The sequence below is a fragment of the Rana temporaria genome, chromosome 3 (genome assembly GCF_905171775.1).
Source record: "Rana temporaria chromosome 3, aRanTem1.1, whole genome shotgun sequence".
Classification (NCBI taxonomy): domain Eukaryota; kingdom Metazoa; phylum Chordata; class Amphibia; order Anura; family Ranidae; genus Rana; species Rana temporaria.
The window spans coordinates 161,485,790-161,504,164 of NC_053491.1; the positions used below are offsets into that span (position 1 = coordinate 161,485,790).

Genomic DNA, 18,375 nt, shown 5'->3' on the forward strand with positions numbered 1-18,375 from the left:
GGGCTGGTGTCTTCAGCTCATGGGCTGGTGTCTTCAGATCATAGGATGGTGTCCTCAGGTCATGGGCTGGTGTCTTCAGCTCATGGGCTGGTGTCTTCAGCTCATTGAATGGTGTCTTCAGCTCATGGGCTGGTGTCTTCAGCTCATTGAATGGTGTCTTCAGCTCATGGGCTGGTGTCTTCAGATCATGGGATGGTGTCTTCAGCTCATGGCCTGGTGTCTTCAGCTCATTGAATGGTGTCTTCAGCTCATGGGCTGGTGTCTTCAGATCATAGGATGGTGTCCTCAGCTCATGGGCTGGTGTCTTCAGATCATGGGATGGTGTCTTCAGCTCATGGGCTGGTGTCTTCAGCTCATTGAATGGTGTCTTCAGCTCATGGGCTGGTGTCTTCAGCTCATTGGATGGTGTCTTCAGCTCATTGGATGGTGTCTTCAGCTCATGGGCTAGTGACTTTAGCTCATGGGATTGTGTCTTCAGCTCATGGGCTGGTGTCTTCAGCTCATGGGCTGGTGTCTTCAGCTCATGGCCTGGTGTCTTCAGCTCATGGCCTGGTGTCTTCAGCTCATGGGCTGGTGTCTTCAGCTCATGGGCTAGTGTCTTCAGCTCATGGGCTAGTGTCTTCAGCTCATGGGCTAGTGTCTTCAGCTCATGGGCTGGTGTCTTTAGCTCAAACGCTGATGTCTAATGCGTAGTGGTGGTAATGGGTGGTGCCTTATGTTGTTACAATGCAAGGTGCTTTGTTATCTTTTTTCTCTTAAACTTTTTCAGTGTCACAAAATTCAATTTCTTTCATTTCTATGAGATTTGCTACCAGAAGCACGGTGTATTGTGATGAAATGCATTTCTTGCAACACACCACAGCTCACCTCCTTGTGATTGTAACAGGGTACAATGTACATTTTCTATGCACCCATGTGGTAAAAAGTGTATTGATTTGTGCAGATTAATAAAGATAACCATGTATGATGTGGATAAAACCATAAAATTGGCTTTATACATATAGATTGCTTCCCAACATGCTGTACGTCAACAACTAGCTAGTAAAGTGACTAGTTAGGGGAAGAAATCTAAGTAACATATAGATCCCAATACAGAGATATTGCTATCTTGATTTAGTGTGAATATTTTGCAAAATGCAAGAGTTAAGTGTTATCTTAAGGGTACTCCCATGTTTTTGAGTACTGTCTCTATCTAACAATAACAAGTAATGCTATTATTTTTACCACTAGGCTGTTAATATGACCCAAAAGGGTTTATTATTAGTAACTAGTTAAGGTACAATTAAAGAGGACTAATGCACACTCTAGGTAAAAGATCGGGAAACTATTATATGTTTAAGGCTGGGTTCACATCTGTGCGGCCGCAGGTTCATGCCTGGGGTCCGGTGCGTGTAAATAAATGGACGAGAACTGGACAGCCGCACTCCAAAATCACTTAAAAAAGTTGTCTTTTTATTTTTCAACTGCACTTACAGTCAGTGCTTAGTCATGGCTGAGTCAGCCATGACTAAGCACTGACTGTAAGTGCGAAACGCGTCGGCCATACTGTATCTTGTTGGTTTGCAGTGACTGTTTGTGCAGTTGAAAAATAAAAAGACAACTTTTTTAAGTGATTTTGGAGTCCGGCTGTCCAGTTCTCGTCCATTTATTTGCTATCATTAGCATTGCCAGCACCTTGGTGGTTCAACAACCCTTGATTACTCACGGGGCTCACCTGGAGCGGTGAGATATCTGTCTGTCTGTCTGAATCTGGGGTCCGGTGCGTGTCTGTTTACCGGTTCAGGTGTGATTCAGGTCTGAATTTTTGCCTGAATTCGCACTTGAACCAGACCGAAAGATGCATGGGACCCTTTTTCAATCTGGCTTGCGGCTGCCCCGGATTGAGAGCCGGCCCAATTGAGAGCCGGTCACACTTGTCTGTCATGCAAATTGGATGCAGGGAAACCCGCATCCAATTCGCATATGCGTGAACCCAGCCTAATTGCAACTTCTAACCTGTGTAAATTCAGCATAGCATGGATACATTTCCAGGCACGTATTTATTGTGGCTTTGAGAAAAGGGCAGCACCACTGCAACTGCACTGCATCAATGGTATGGAAAGGATATATACATGCATGCATCTACTGCGTGATTATCAATTAAATGCCACTACTTACCATACCATATTATGTCTATAAGCATTTTTGATCAGTAATGTGTTTATACAATATAAACACATTATAGACTGAGCACAATTACACACAATGTAATTACTCTTACCAATGCTATAACTGGGTCTAGCAATAAATGAATGTTGACAGAGGTGAGCAGAAGGTCCAACTCTGCCTTCTAGCAGCCATTCATCTACCAGACATAATGTGATTATAGTTGGAGCTAGAGTCCTTGAAAAACTCCTGGCACCAACCTGGTTTATAACCAGTTAAAAGGTGGAGCTTTAACCTACTGCGATAGAATTGACATGTAATTTATAGGTTGTTCTCACTGAATCTTAGTACAAGAAGGGAGATTTATGTTAATGAATCATAGGAAATACTGTATGTGCTATTAAAAAAGTAAATTCAATTTTTTTTTTGCTTGACAGGCCTTTGTGTGAACACCCAAAGCATCGCCATTATTATTTGAAGCAGATTAGTGACCAGCTGAATGCAGTTTTAACCTCTGACCTTTTAACAATTTTGGGAGAGCATTACTATAGATCATTTATTTTAACTGTTAACACACCATTACAGCACTCTGCAAAACAATTCCAAGAATTATCTATGTGTGTTTTTTGTTTGAAAATACTTCCTCTTCTGTAACAAATTACCTACCTTGACAGTCATTACCACTAATGAAGTGTACTGCTGCAGCTGTCCGGTTCAAAACACCAAAGTGCTCCATCAAAGACCAGATACAAAATGAAGTGTTATAACACTAAACCGGTCTAAATATTCTGTGACTGATAAGTCTGTTTTCTTTTTCAAAATATACAGGTGTAATATATATATATATATATGTATATATATATATATATATATATATATATATATATATATAGTATATGGGTATTTAAAGTGTATATACAGTAAATCCTAACAATTAATGTTTTCTTTTACTACAGTTTGGTCTGTTAAATGTACCATTAAAAGTGGTTTCCCAAATATACTTGATAAGTGCAAAAATGTTAAATAAAAATACCAGAATTCTTTTGAGTTTATACCTTACTATTGTTTTGCTTCTGCTGACCGTTTTCAGTTAGTATTGTTCTCTCTGTGGATTACAAAACAGCCCTTTCCTATATTATGGAGAGGAGAAGAGGCATTCTCTAGTGCTAAAACACTAGGGGGCAGATCCAGGTAGATCGGCGCATTCCTCCGTCCGGCGTAGCGTATCTATGATACGCTACGCCGCCGTAACTTACATTTTTTTTTTGGTATCCTGAAAGTATTTCTGCCGTAGGTTACGGCGGCGTATCGTAACTTAGGCGGCGTAAGGGCGCGCAATTCAAATGTATGTAATGGGGGCGTGTTTTGCGTAAATACGTCTTGACCCGACGTAAATGACGTTTTTTTCCAACTGCGCATGCGCCGTCCGTGGGGGTATCCCAGTGCGCATGCTCGAAATTAAACCAGAACAAGCCAATGCTTACGACGGTGATGTCATTCTACGCAAATCCCTATTCGCAAACGACTTACGCAAACGACGTTAAAAATTCAAAATTGGACGGCCATACTTAACATTGAGTACGCCTCATATAGCAGGGGTAACTATACGCCGGAAAAAGCCAAACGCAAACAACGTAAAAAAATGCGCCGGCCGGACGTACGTTCGTGCATTGCTGTATCTAGCTAATTTGCATACTCGACGCGGTATTCGACGGAAACGCCACCTAGCGGCCGCCGGAAAAATGCACCTAAGATCCGACGGCGTACTAAGACGTACGCCTGTCGGATCGAGCCCAGATGCAGTCGTATCTTGTTTTGTAGATACAAAACAAAGATACGACGCCTGAACTTTGAAATTACGCGGCGTATCAATAGATACGCCGGCGTAATTCTTCTGTGGATCTGGCCCCATCTGTCCTATGGTGACAATGTTGCTCCTCCATAGATGCAGTACAGTAAGTAGGTATCATCACCCTAAGGGACATGGAATATACAGGCAGGATCACCAGGTGAAAATAAAAGGAAAGCCAGGAAAGAAAGAAAGAAAAGAAATCAGCCATCAGACCTAAAAACTGGTAAACTGAAATATGTTAAATTTTTATTCCTGGTCTTAGATACATGTTAATGTATCATACACTTTAACATATCATACACACAAAGCGCAGAGTATTTTTCACTATTTAGTTTCAGCAAAGTAAAAAAAATATATATATAAACTTATGCTGAAAACTAAATGTAACTGTATGAAATGCCTGTATTCCACAGAGCCTGCAATGAAAGCAGTCCGTCTCTGGTACGCAGCTTATGTACTAGGCTCAAAGTAGGAAATGCCACAGCTCTGAGACTAGCAAGTTAGCACTGGGGTTGACTTACTAAAACTGTAGAGTGCAATATCTGGTGCAGCTACAGTGTGCATGGTAGCCAATCAGCTTCTAGCTTCACCTTGTTCAATTAAACTTTGAATAAAAAATCCGGAAGCTGATTGGTTTCTATGCAGAGCTGCACCAAATTTTGCACTCTCCTTTTTTAGGAAACAAACCCCACTTTGTAAAAGACTGCACCCATCAAAGATTTCTTCAGGTTTCCTACTTGGAGAACAATTATTTTTAAACATATATTTTTATAGGTAGTGGTGATATCATACAAAAAAATGTTGTAGTTGAAAAAAAAAACTATAAGAAAACAAGAAGATACTCTCAAAATGTTAGCCTCAATTCATGCTTATGTGTGGGTCAAGGATGCATTTTTTTTAACACATTGCATTAGACAGTGGGGGTTATTTACAAAAGGCAGATCCACTTTGCACTACAAGTGCATTTGAAGGTGCACTGGAAATACACTTGGAAGTGCAGTGGCTGTAAATCTGAAGGGTAGATCTGAAATAAGGGGAAGCTCTGCTGATTTTATTATCCAATCATGTGCAAGCTAAAATGTTGTTTTTTACTCTCCTTGCATGTCCCCCTCGGATCTACAGCGACTGCACTTCCAAGTGTACTTTTGAGTGCACTTGCAGTGCAAAGTGGATTTTTCTTTAGTAAATAACCCCCAGTGACTTTGAATGGTTCTTAATACATCTCAACACTGACAAAAGATCTTAATTTAATCCTTCTGGTCTGGTATCAATTTTGAAAAGACCTCACTTAAAAAATACAACAATAAAATACCAGGCCCTTATCCAAGCATGCAGGCCAGGAAAGGAGGAGACGGATGTGTGCCCCCCCCCCTCCAAACTATACCAGGCCACATGTCCTCAACATAGGGTTTTTTTTCCAGGGGAACCCCTTACCCAGGCAAAGTACCTTGTCCCCATGTTGAGGAGGACAGGAGCCTTTTCAGCACAACCCTGGCCCAGTGGTTGTGGGGGTGCAGGGGGTGACTTATCAGAATCTGGAAGCCCTTTTTAACAAGGAGGCCCCCTGATATCGCCTGCTATGTGAATGAGTAGGGGTACCTAGTACCCCTACTCATTCACCAAAAAATATTAAATGTAAACTAAAACACACAAAAATCCCCCAATGTACATTCATTGTAAATTGCATCTTCCAGCGATATGGGTCTATGTCAATCACGATGAACGACAGCCACCGACCCATAAGAAAAAACAATCCGCCACCTGCCGACACCCAACATGTTGCTTGTCTGGGGCCAAATGACACACCACTTCCCCTGCGTGGCTGACAGCAGGGATGAGTGAAAATGCAGCTGTGCCAAAAAAGTAACCAAGTTGCACTACATAGTCGCACTGAAAATCAGATTAAATCACAACCGCACTAATATGAAGATAGCCTAAGCCAATCAGGTTCTCCTGCATTGCACAGTGCTGTCCAAGTAACCCATGGAGCTTAAGGAATGACTAGAGAGCAGTGTAATTACTTTGTCTGTGAGCTGCTGCTCCTTCCATATTCCATCACAATCTTTATCAAGCCCTACTGCTGCAATGGAAGTGAGGTCTGTAACCTGATTATTATGTATGGTAGGGATCTCTGGGTTGAAAGAAAAAAACTTTTAGCAGTCGATCCATTTTGCACATATTATATATATTTTGAATGCATTTAGATGTATGCCTACACTCATTTTATAAGTTCAAACACAAGAGCGTACACCTGTTGCTTAAAATGTATCTAGGCTTTTTTTTTATTATATATATATATATTTTATATATATATATATATATATATATATATATATATATATATATATATATATATATATATATATATATATATATATATATATATATTGGATAGCAGAGTAGCAGAGGGTAAAACTACTGTCAGTTTTCTTTTCTGTCATCTGCCTCATTAAGAACTTTTTCCTTGAATTTCTGTCATGTAAACTCAACAAGAAGTAAGAGGATATTTTTCCAAAGTGAGGTAAATTCCCTCTTAAAGAGCTGTTAGGGGAACGAGAGACCCCATTGGAAGATTTCCCCTCTATTCCTGTTCTGATAGCAACTCGGAATGATAGATTTACCCACAACTTTCATTCCTGGTGACATTGGTGATCAGGAAAATTACAGGCAGGGGTTCTAATCCCTTATCCCTCTATCTAAATTTAAATCTGAAAAAAACTTTGGGCTAGATTCATAAAGCCCGCCAGTTTGTGCGGGCGTAGCGTATCTGAGATACGCTACGCCGCTGTAACTTAGTGAGGCTGGGGCTGGATTCACAAAGAACCTGTGCCCTAAGTTACGGCGGCGTAGCGTAAATCTCTTGGTGTAAGCGCGCCAAATTCAAATTGAGAAGAGGTGGGCGTGTTTTATGTAAATAAAACATGACCCCACGTAAATGATGTCTCTAACGAACGGTGCATGCGCCGTCCGTGAACGTATCCCAGTGCGCATGCTCCTTATCACGTCGCAAATAGTCAATGCTTTTGACGTGAACGTAATTTACACAAAGCCCTATTCGCGAAAATTCGACGCTGTCCCGACGTCCATACTTAACATTGGCTATGCCTCATATAGCAGGAGTAACGTTACGCCGGAAAAAGCCTTACGCAAACTTCGTAAAAAAATTCGCCGGGCGCACGTACGTTTCTGAATCGGCGTATCCAGCTCATTTGCATATTCGACGCTGAAATCAACGGATGCGTCACCTAGCGGCCAGCATAAATATGCAACTAAGATACGACGGTGTAAGAGACTTACGCCAGTCGGATCTTAGCCTAATTTTGGCGTATCTTGCTTTCTGAATACAGAAAGAAGATACGCCGGCGCAGCTTTGAATTTACGCGCCGTATCAATAGATACGCCGGTGTAAATTCTTGCTGAATCTAGCCCTTTGCTTTCAGTTACACTTTAAATAAAACTAGTAGTGAAAGAATTATGGGGGCTACTATTGCTGATCTTCTGAAAATGCAAGCTTCAGTACAGGGAGTGCAGAATTATTAGGCAAATGAGTATTTTGACCACATCATCCTCTTTATGCATGTTGTCTTACTCCAAGCTGTATAGGCTCGAAAGCCTACTACCAATTAAGCATATTAGGTGATGTACATCTCTGTAATGAGAAGGGGTGTGGTCTAATGACATCAACACCCTATATCAGGTGTGCATAATTATTAGGCAACTTCCTTTCCTTTGGCAAAATGGGTCAAAAGAAGGACTTGACAGGCTCAGAAAAGTCAAAAATAGTGAGATATCTTGCAGAGGGATGCAGCACTCTTAAAATTGCAAAGCTTCTGAAAAGTGATCATCGAACAATCAAGCGTTTCATTCAAAATAGTCAACAGGGTCGCAAGAAGCGTGTGGAAAAACCACGGCGCAAAATAACTGCCCATGAACTGAGAAAAGTCAAGCGTGCAGCTGCCAAGATGCCACTTGCCACCAGTTTGGCCATATTTCAGAGCTGCAACATCACTGGAGTGCCCAAAAGCACAATGTGTGCAATACTCAGAGACATGGCCAAGGTAAGAAAGGCTGAAAGACGACCACCACTGAACAAGACACACAAGCTGAAATGTCAAGACTGGGCCAAGAAATATCTCAAGACTGATTTTTCTAAGGTTTTATGGACTGCTGAAATGAGAGTGAGTCTTGATGGGCCAGATGGATGGGCCCGTGGCTGGATTGGTAAAGGGCAGAGAGCTCCAGTCCGACTCAGACGCCAGCAAGGTGGAGGTGGAGTACTGGTTTGGGCTGGTATCATCAAAGATGAGCTTGTGGGGCCTTTTCGGGTTGAGGATGGAGTCAAGCGCAACTCCCAGTCCTACTGCCAGTTTCTGGAAGACACTTTCTTCAAGCAGTGGTACAGGAAGAAGTCTGCATCCTTCAAGAAAAACATGATTTTCATGCAGGACAATGCTCCATCACACGCGTCCAAGTACTCCACAGCGTGGCTGGCAAGAAAGGGTATAAAAGAAGAAAATCTAATGACATGGCCTCCTTGTTCACCTGATCTGAACCCCATTGAGAACCTGTGGTCCATCATCAAATGTGAGATTTACAAGGATGGAAAACAGTACACCTCTCTGAACAGTGTCTGGGAGGCTGTGGTTGCTGCTGCACGCAATGTTGATGGTGAACAGATCAAAACACTGACAGAATCCATGGATGGCAGGCTTTTGAGTGTCCTTGCAAAGAAAGGTGGCTATATTGGTCACTGATTTGTTTTTGTTTTGTTTTTGAATGTCAGAAATGTATATTTGTGAATGTTGAGATGTTATATTGGTTTCACTGGTAAAAATAAATAATTGAAATGGGTATATATTTGTTTTTTGTTAAGTTGCCTAATAAATATGCACAGTAATAGTCACCTGCACACACAGATATCTCCCTAAAATAGCTAAAACTAAAAACAAACTAAAAACTACTTCCAAAAATATTCAGCTTTGATATTAATGAGTTTTTTGGGTTCATTGAGAACATGGTTGTTGTTCAATAATAAAATGAATCCTCAAAAATACAACTTGCCTAATAATTCTGCACTCCCTGTATGTTGAGCCACTGACCTGGAAAGGCACGCAGAAGGGTAAAATTCAAGTAAAGTCAGAATTCTTAATTTACATACTTGCATGAATGGGGTCTGGGGGAGTTTGCCCGGAACTGGAATGAAAGTAGAACTGCACTTGATAGGAAATAATAAAAACACAGACAAGTGCACATATATGCGATTACAACTGTGAATATCTTAAATTTATAACAGCAAAAAATAAATTACCAATTCAAAAGCTTCCATCTTTGTCAGCTCCTTCATAAAAATATACAATTCATCTATATCCTCCCATGTTAAATCTAGAATCTGATCCATCCGGCAAATGTTCTCCTGGAGGTAAAGTAAAGGTGACATGTTTATTATTTGTTAATTTTATAATTTTAGGTAAATAGCAGTGTTTTTTTAACCACAAAAAATGAAAGTTCAGTCAATTTTGCAACAAGCAGGCTCTGATGTCAAATAGTACTCGTTGAACATTCTTCTACTTTTTACTGATGACCAAAGAGGTTTTTCATGGCAATGTCAATGTTGAGTATATTTTTTCCTGACAGGGAAGGAGTGTTTTTTTTTTTATTTATTTTTTATTAGAGCACTGGTTTTACCCTAAGACCTGGTTCACACAGGGGCGGCACGACTTCGGGGGCGACTCGGCCAGGCGGCATGAAGACGACATCTAAGGCGACTTGCAAAATTACTTCTGTATAGAAGTCAATGCAGGTCGCCCCGAGTCGCCCCCGAAGTAGTACAAGAACCTTTTTCTAAGTCGGAGCGACTTGCGTCGCTCCTATTAGAACGGTTCTATTCACTAGAATGGGACGCGACTTGTCAGGCGGCTGCGTCGCCTGACGAGTCGCCCCAGTGTGAACCGGGTCTTAAATTGCTACCCCAGAGAAATAAATATGCTGATGCCTTTTATTTTGATAGTATTATTGTAAAAAAAGTTATTTTTTTTGCCTTTTGGATGTAAAGAATGCAAAATTATCTCGTTATACACTAAATCTAAATTCATCTAGCGCCTCCCAGGAGAGGAAAGTTATTTTTCTTCCTTTATTTAACATTTGTTTAAGACTGGCATGAGAGGAACCCTTTTGAATACATGGACATGATTATGTTCTACATTGCCACTCTCATAATCGACAGATGCTGAAGGATTTTATACTTTTAGAGGAGCTTAAAGTGGAGGTTCACCCAAAAACGTAATTTTTAACATTAGATTGATGCTCATTTTGTCAAGGGGAATCGGGTATTTTTTTTTAAATCGAAGCAGTACTTACCGTTTTAGAGAGCGATTTTCTCCGCCGCTTCCGGGTATGGGCTGCGGGACTGGGCATTCCTATTTGATTGACAGGCTTCCGACAGGCTTCCGACGGTCGCATACATCGCGTCACGATTTTCCAAAAGTAGCCGAACGTCGGTGCGCAGGCGCCGTATAGAGCCGCACCGACGTTCGACTTCTTTCGGCTACTCCTGACGCAATATATGCGACCGTCGGAAGCCTGTCGGAAGCCTGTCAATCAAATAGGAACGCCCAGTCCCGAAGACCATACCCGGAAGCGGCGGAGAAGATCGCTCTCTAAAACGGTAAGTACTGCTTCGATTTTAAAAAAACTACCCGATTCCACTTGACAAAATGAGCATCAATATAATGTTAAAAAATGTTTTTCGGGTGAACTCCCGCTTTAACGTTACTGTCAGTGACTTATACTTGTGAATTGGAAATTTCCTTAGCAGATTAAAGTGGAAGTAAACCCTCCTATCGTTTTCAGCCAAGGAAGCTGCCATCTTGGCCTCTGTTTAATCTTTAACTGCCATGATGCTGCACATGTGATCAGTTATGCACCAGCCATTGGATGGTTTGATAGTTTGGTTGAGAGCACAACCAATGGGACTGTTACATTTCTTGCACATGTCGGAAATGTAACTGGTTTTGGAAACTAAATAGATGGGTTTATTTCCGCTTTAAGCATTGGCTTGCCTGTCAGAAACAATACCAGGGACAGTACTGAATAACCAGGTGAGCATGGGTTGTAGACCCTACGATCAGCCACTGGATCATACAAGTGATTTTAACCTTCTTACATTTTTCAGCAAGCGGTTGTTTAAAACTATACTTTTTATCTAACTGTATTGAACTCATATTTATCGTGGAATCCTTCTGGTTTTAATAACTGATGTTGTTCTCATAGAGTATGATCACACTCCAAAAGGAATGGCAGGACATCCAATAAGTTGACTCAGGCCTCGTACACACGACCCTTTATCCTTGACAGAATCCATCAAGAAACTTGGTGGCAGAGCTTTTTTGCCAAGGAAAACGTTTGTGTGTATGTTTTTCATCGAGAAAACTGTCGAGGAACTCGACAAGAAAAAAAGAGAACAAGTTCTCTTTTTCCTCGACGGGAGTCTCAATTTCCTCGTCGTGTTCCTCGTCAGGCTGGTTTTCGACCAGAAACACGTTCTTGTGTATGCTTAGAAACCCGCGCATATTTAGAACAAAGTATGAGACGGGAGCGCAACTTCGGTAAAAGTAGCGTTTGTAATGGAGATAACACATTTGTCATTTGTCACAGCAAAAGCAGCCCCAAGGGTTGTGCCAGTGGAATCGAACTTCCCCTGCCGTCGTATGTGTTGTACGTCACCGCGTTTGAGAACGAGGAGATTTGGTCTTGACAGTGTGTACGCAAAGAAAGCTTGTCAAGTTTCTCCACAAGCCTGACAAGGAACTCGTCGAGAAAAACAATGTTTCATTTACGACAAGTTCCTCGGTCATGTGTACGAGGCCTGAGAGGTTTGCTTTATACTACCTGAATGATCATTTTGGCATAGACCTGCATTGCAGATCTTTAGAAACACCTTTGACTAAATAAGTTCAGTAAAAAAAAAAAAAAAAATTATATTTCATGTAAATTAAGATAAGTTTACCTTTATAGCTGTATACTTTTCAATATGTTCCATTATGTCTAAAAAACTGGAATCACTGTTTTGTATTATAAATTTAAACACATGTTGAAGAATGATTTCCACTTCATCAAGCTTCTCCACGTTTAGATCATGGAAATCAGGCAATTCTTTTACCTTGGAAACAAGACATAAAGTTACAAAGATGCATTTGAAAATTGAACCAGCATTGTGGACAGTTGCAGAACTGAAAATTGACTTTCCACAACCACAAGAGATTAATAATGCAATACCTAGCATCTATCTCACCTACACATACTTTCTAGAAATAGTATTATGACTGAAAAGTTTTACAGACCCTAGCATTCCTTTAAACTTCTAATTACAATAGTCAGATATGCTATAAGATTCTTTCTGATTGGTTGTTCTGGGATCTTTCTTTTGACAAATGTCTTTTTTCATGCAGCGCTTTAGTGAATTTCAAAGAGCGTATGAATAATTATTGTATTGCTGTGAGCAATTCCAGAAAAAAGTGGCATGCTGGCCATTGCAGTGTTACATATTTTTATAATGGGCTTTGACTCAACCATCACATTGGAAACAATTCAAAACAGAATCATTATTTATAGGATAAATCTGATTCTATTTTATAAGGAATAACTAAGCAGTTCTGCAGCTGTGAGAATAATAAATAAATCCCATTGAGGCTCATTTCTGAAGATTTATCAGTTACTGAATCTTAGATCATTTGAAGAGATTCATATGAGTTTGGACTTTAGCACTTTCATGAGGCTACCTTGGTACCATTCACATGCTGTGGGGTGAAAGGGCTGGAAGTGTGACGCAACACTAGAATGTAACCTGGAAATGACCCAAGAGAGGAACTTATCACAAGAATTTTACATCTTATAAAATTGAGGTATGAAATAGAACTTTATAACTGTATAGTATGTGGCATTTTTCAATGCATTGAAGATTCACCCAACGTTGTCTTTTTTTATAAGTCATTTCTAAATTAAGCCACCAATATACAAGAGAAGGCAAAATCCAAAACGAACAGGGGAAGGGAGTCACCGCTCCAAGTGGGTCCAACAAGCAATCAGGAACCTCTCAGGAAACCAAGGGTGCTGGCAATGCACTAGGCAAATGTGGAAATTTCAAGAGGGATGGATAGCCAAACTCCAAAGGAACTTCTAAAGTTGTCTTTATTGGTAAAATAAACAGAAATGCATCACAGGATACAGCCAAAGAATCGGGAAAAAAAGCAGCTGACGCGTTTCACACTAATTTAGCCATGACTGAGCACTAAATGAGTGTGAAACGCATCGGCTGCTTCTTTTCCCGATTCTTTGGCTGTATCCTATGATGCATTTCTGTCAATTTTACCAATAAAGACAACTTTAAAAGTTCCTTTGGAGTGCGGCTGTCCATCCCTCTTGAAATTTCCACATACAAGAGAAGGCAGTTAGAAATCAGACCATTGTGGGTTTTTTTGTGAGAATGATTAGTGCAAAAACATATTCACTCATGTTGGCCAAACCTGGTAGATCTGTCCATAAAGGATCAGTTCGCCTTTAACCCTTCCGTATTCCCGAGTCTGACTCGGGGTGAGATTTTTATACCAAAAGCGGTAACCCCGAGTCAGACTCGGGCTCCCCTCGCTGCAGCCACAGGCAAAGTTACTTACCTTGTCCCTGGATCCAGCGATGCCTCCCCGCTGTGTGAGCGAGTGGGACCTCGCTCGATTCACACAGTGTCCTCCTGTGCCGCCGATCTCCGTTCCCTGCGACGTTGCGCCGCACGGGAGCGGAGAACGGCGCCAAATTCAAAAACGTAAACAAACACATTACATACAGTATACTATAATCTTATAGATTACAGTACTGTATGTAAAAAATACACACCCCCCCTTGTTTCTAGTGGTCTGCCCAGTTCCCTACATGTACTTTTATATAATAAAAACGGTTCTTTCTCCCTGCAAACTGTAGATTGTCCATAGCAACCAAAAGTGTCCCTTTATGTCAAAAATGGTTTTAGAGCAGCTAGAAAACAGCGATAATACATTATAATCACTTGCAGAATTGTGCGATAGCGATTTGTGGGGAAATTCGTCATAAAAAAAATAATAAAAGTAATGACAGTGACAATTCTGCAACAGCACATTTCAGTGATTTTGAGTTGATTACATTATTAAATATTTTTTATTATAATTATATTATTACTTGTTATAATTATTTATAATTATTATATTATAATTTATAATTTTGTTTTTAAAAAAATGTCATACCCGGGATGCCTACTAGTCTCTTGTTTGGTCAGATTTAAGTGAGTTATTCCTAAGAATTTCAGGCCTACAGTATAAAACGCCAAATTTTCTTGCAAATAATGGTACCGCTTTCAGCACCCTTTTTCTGAAATAATCATACCGCCAGGGAGGTTAATGAAATTTAACTTTTGAGGGACAAGGAACTTTAGAAAATGTTATGGCAATTCTATTCTGACGATACAGAGACTAGCCATTCTAATAACAAATTGGGAAAAGTGAGAACCTCCCAGTGACAATATAAGGAAAGCTTTTGGGAAATCATTAAATCAATCGAAAAAAGTTCTGCAGTGTTTAGTACCCAAAAAGGAATCAGAAACCATGGTGTTTTAGGAAAAAAGCTTAGAATTTTTGGTTGGCAGTTTTTAATTATTATTATTTTAAAAATTATAGGGGAAAAAAACAAAACACAATTTACTGAGTATAACATAGAGTCCTAGAACTGAAAACAAAAACTTATTTTAGCTTCTTAGTAAAGAAAAATACGTTGATTTGGTTGGGTAAAGGTGCTAATATAAGGAAAGCTTTTGGGAAATCATTAAATCAATCTAAATAAAGTTATGCAGTGTTTTGTACCGAAAAAGGAATCAGAACACCAAAGTGTTCTAGGAAAAAAGCTTAGAATTTTTGGTTGGCAGTTTTTAATTATTATCATTTCAAAAATTTATAGGGGGGAAAAAACACACAATTTACTGAGAGTATACCATAGAGCCCTAGAACTGAAAACAAAAGCTTATTTTAGCTTCTTAGTAAAGAAAAAGAAGTGGATTTGGTTGGGTAAAGATGCTAATGATGCATTTAATAATATAACCTGTATATGCTGAACAGCAAATTTCAAAGGTTCAGTAAACCTAAAACATAATTGCCTCAGGCGAAAAAAGCCTCTGATAAAAATCAGATTCCACATTTCCCTGTGCATTCCATTGTGCAAATGACTGTTGCGAGTACATAAGAAAAAGAATGTTCTCTGAAAATTAAATGTTTTAATATACAGCAACGTGAACTGTATATTAAAAATCTCTGGATTTTTTTTTCTAATGTACATACTTGATATTAATTTATTTTCATAGGCAGAAGTTGTCTGTAGCAAGCATAGGGCACAAAGGAATTTCTAGGAACCATTATTAGAGTGTGCTGGCCATAACCGCCGTGGGAGACCCTTTATACATAAATGGCAGAATCTTCTTACATTGGTTTATGCAAATGAAATCTTAAAGATATTCCTGAATACATATATGGAGATTCAGATTATCATAACAAAAATGTTTAAAGTGAAGTGAAGGGAATATATTCTAGCCAACAATTGACTTACAGCCTAGTAATACCACAAAAGAAATTCACCAATCTCCTTTCGCATTTTTTTTACCAGTGAAAATGTTTGAAAACAATATTTTTGTCTTTAATTCTATTGAAAATTTAATTTTAGCCAGTTTTGCTTTCTCTCTTCTCATTTCTGACATATTTTTTAAAAGATAAAATAACCCAATGAAATTAATTGTGCGCCATTTAACAATTTGCAAAAATTTTCAAAACATGTTTTCACTGTAACATATTATATAAAAATTATTAAAAATTTAAACCACTCTAAACCAAGCATAGTCAATTATTTGCAAGAGTCTAGCTGTTTTCAGTTAAAAACCTTGGGCCAGATCCACATAGATTGCGATTGGCGCAGCGTATCAGAGATACACTACGCCGCCGTACCTTACCTGGCATATATTCGAATCCTCAGCGAGTTTGCGCCGTAAGTTACGGCGGCGTAGTGTATTTCTGGTGGCGGATTTCAAATTGGGCGGGTTGGGGGCGGGTTTAATTTAAATGAAGCGCGTCCCCGCGCCGTTTGAACTGCGCATGCTCCGTTTTGACATTTCCCGCCGTGCTTTTGCGCGAAATGACGTCGCAACGACGACATTTTTTGAACTTAGACGTGAGTTACGTCCATCCCTATTCACGGACGACTTATGCAAAAAAAAAATTCAAATTTCGACGCGGGAACGATGGCCATACTTAACATGGCAAGTCTATCTATACGCCGCAAAATACCAGCTTTAACTATACGCCGGAAAAAGCCGACTACAGACGACGTTAGAAAATGCGACGGCCGCGCGTACGTTCGTGGATCGTCGTAAATCGCTAATTTGCATACCCGATGCGGAAAACGACGCAAACTCCACCCAGCGGGCGCCGAAGTATTGCATCTAAGATCCGTACGCCTGTCGGGTCTTACCCAAATGCCAATCTTGGTTTGAGGATTCAAACTAAAGATACGAAGTGGGAAATTTGAAAGTACGCCGGCGTATCAGTAGATACGCCGGCGTACTTGCTCTGTGGATCTGGCCCCTTGTGGCAATTTCACGGCTTTTTGTGTCTTCATTGAAGTCTTTGGGGGTTATTTACGAAAGGCAAATCCACTTTGCACTACAAGTGCAAATTGCACTTGAACGTGCACTTGTAAGTGCAGTCAGTGTAGATCACTGTAGATATGAGGGGAAGCTCTGAAATTAGGGGAAGCTCTGCTGATTTTATCAACCAATCATGTGCAAGCAAAAATGCTTTTTATTTTCCTTGCATGAGCCCCTCAGATCTACAGTGACTGCACTTCCAAGTGCACTTTCAGTGCACTTTCAGTGCACTTTCAAGTGCAATTTGCACTTGTAGTTTGCACTTGTAGTGCAAAGCAGATTTGCCTTTCATAAATAACCTCCTTTATCTGAAATCTTTCCTGAAGATATTCACCCTTTTTATTTGTCCTGGTGACCATTGGCACCAGGATTAGAAATTAGCAAAATTGTAAAAAATTGCAGTCAACACTGGAATCAGGCCTCGTACACACGACCGAGTTTCTCTGCAAAAACTAGCAATAAACTTGCTGGGAATTTTTTTTTGCCGAGGAAACCGGCCGTGTGTACATTTTTCGACGAGGAAACTGTCGAGGATCTCGTCGAGCCAAAAAGAGAGCATGTCTTCTTTTTCCTCGACGGGAATGGAGAAACTTGCCTTGTCGAGTTCCTCAACAGCCTAACAAGGAACTCGATGAGAAAAACGATGTGTTTCGCCCGTCGAGTTCCTCGGTTGTGTTTATGAAGCTTCAGGGTAATATTTTGCTCAGTATACATGTTCTGGTAACAACTGTTTTAGAGGGTATTTATGTTGACTTGGAGCAGATTCTCTATCACTTCCTGTTGTGTTTTCAGAAAAGGCAGTGAAGGAAAATCTACCCAATAGAACATTCATAAATAGGAAAGGACTACCACATAGATGAAAGGTAGAGTTAGATATGAGGGATTCACTGGACTACTAGGGTTAATTAAATACTCAAAGTAAAGATAATATCCATAGCAGAATTATCTGAGTTAAATTGAGTTTTGATGTATTTTTCTTTCTGAATTTAACATTTAATTTGCAAGCTGCACTTGAGCTGGCCATAGATGGATCAAAATTCCTGCTGAACCTGGCACATTTCAATTTATCTAGGGCCAGAAGTCGATCAATGGGGAATGTTCAAAAAACTTTCATTCAAAAAGTGGCTGCATCCAATGGACTGTGACACTGCTCAGATCAATCTGTGTTTTTTTTTCTACTCTAGTCCCAGAGCTGTGCTCTGAACCTGGGGATAAATGTCAAACTCAAAAGGTATGGATAGAGGTGCTGTAATGTGAGAGACTCCACTTAGTGACTGCTGTAAGTGAATAATGCAGATGATGGGACAGCTGTATGCCAACTATGAATATGTTCTAGTATACACTTGCAATACAGAAGTAGGGGGCATTATTTGAATATTATGTGTGTGGTGCTCATCATTATACCTTAAAAAGACAACAGTGCCACCTTGACGTAAATGGGATTTATTTACTAAATGAATATAGACTGTGCACTTTGCAAAGTGCAGTTACACTCTGCAAGAGCAGTTGCTCCAGAACTTAGTAAATGAGCAGAAGTCCTGCTGACTTACATATAGTTACATAGTTAGTCAGTTTGAAAAAAGACACAAGTCTTTCAACCAGTAGTGTATTTAGGTTTTGTGCTGCCCTAGGCCTGACTAAACTTATGCACCCCCTAATTTAAATATGACCC

The 18,375-nt window shown here is 40.0% G+C and overlaps 1 protein-coding gene across 1 annotated transcript in view; it reads right to left on the reverse strand.

Annotated features, from left to right (window-relative positions):
- The window catches only part of CPED1 (cadherin like and PC-esterase domain containing 1), a 408,757-nt gene that overhangs the window by 198,135 nt on the left and 192,247 nt on the right, over positions 1–18,375 (reverse strand). The window contains exons 9-10 of the mRNA XM_040343743.1: positions 12,003–12,155; positions 9,306–9,410 (exon numbers count right to left, since the gene is read on the reverse strand). Coding sequence (XP_040199677.1) covers positions 9,306–9,410; positions 12,003–12,155 — 258 coding nt within the window. The remainder of the gene's footprint in view (positions 1–9,305; positions 9,411–12,002; positions 12,156–18,375) is intronic.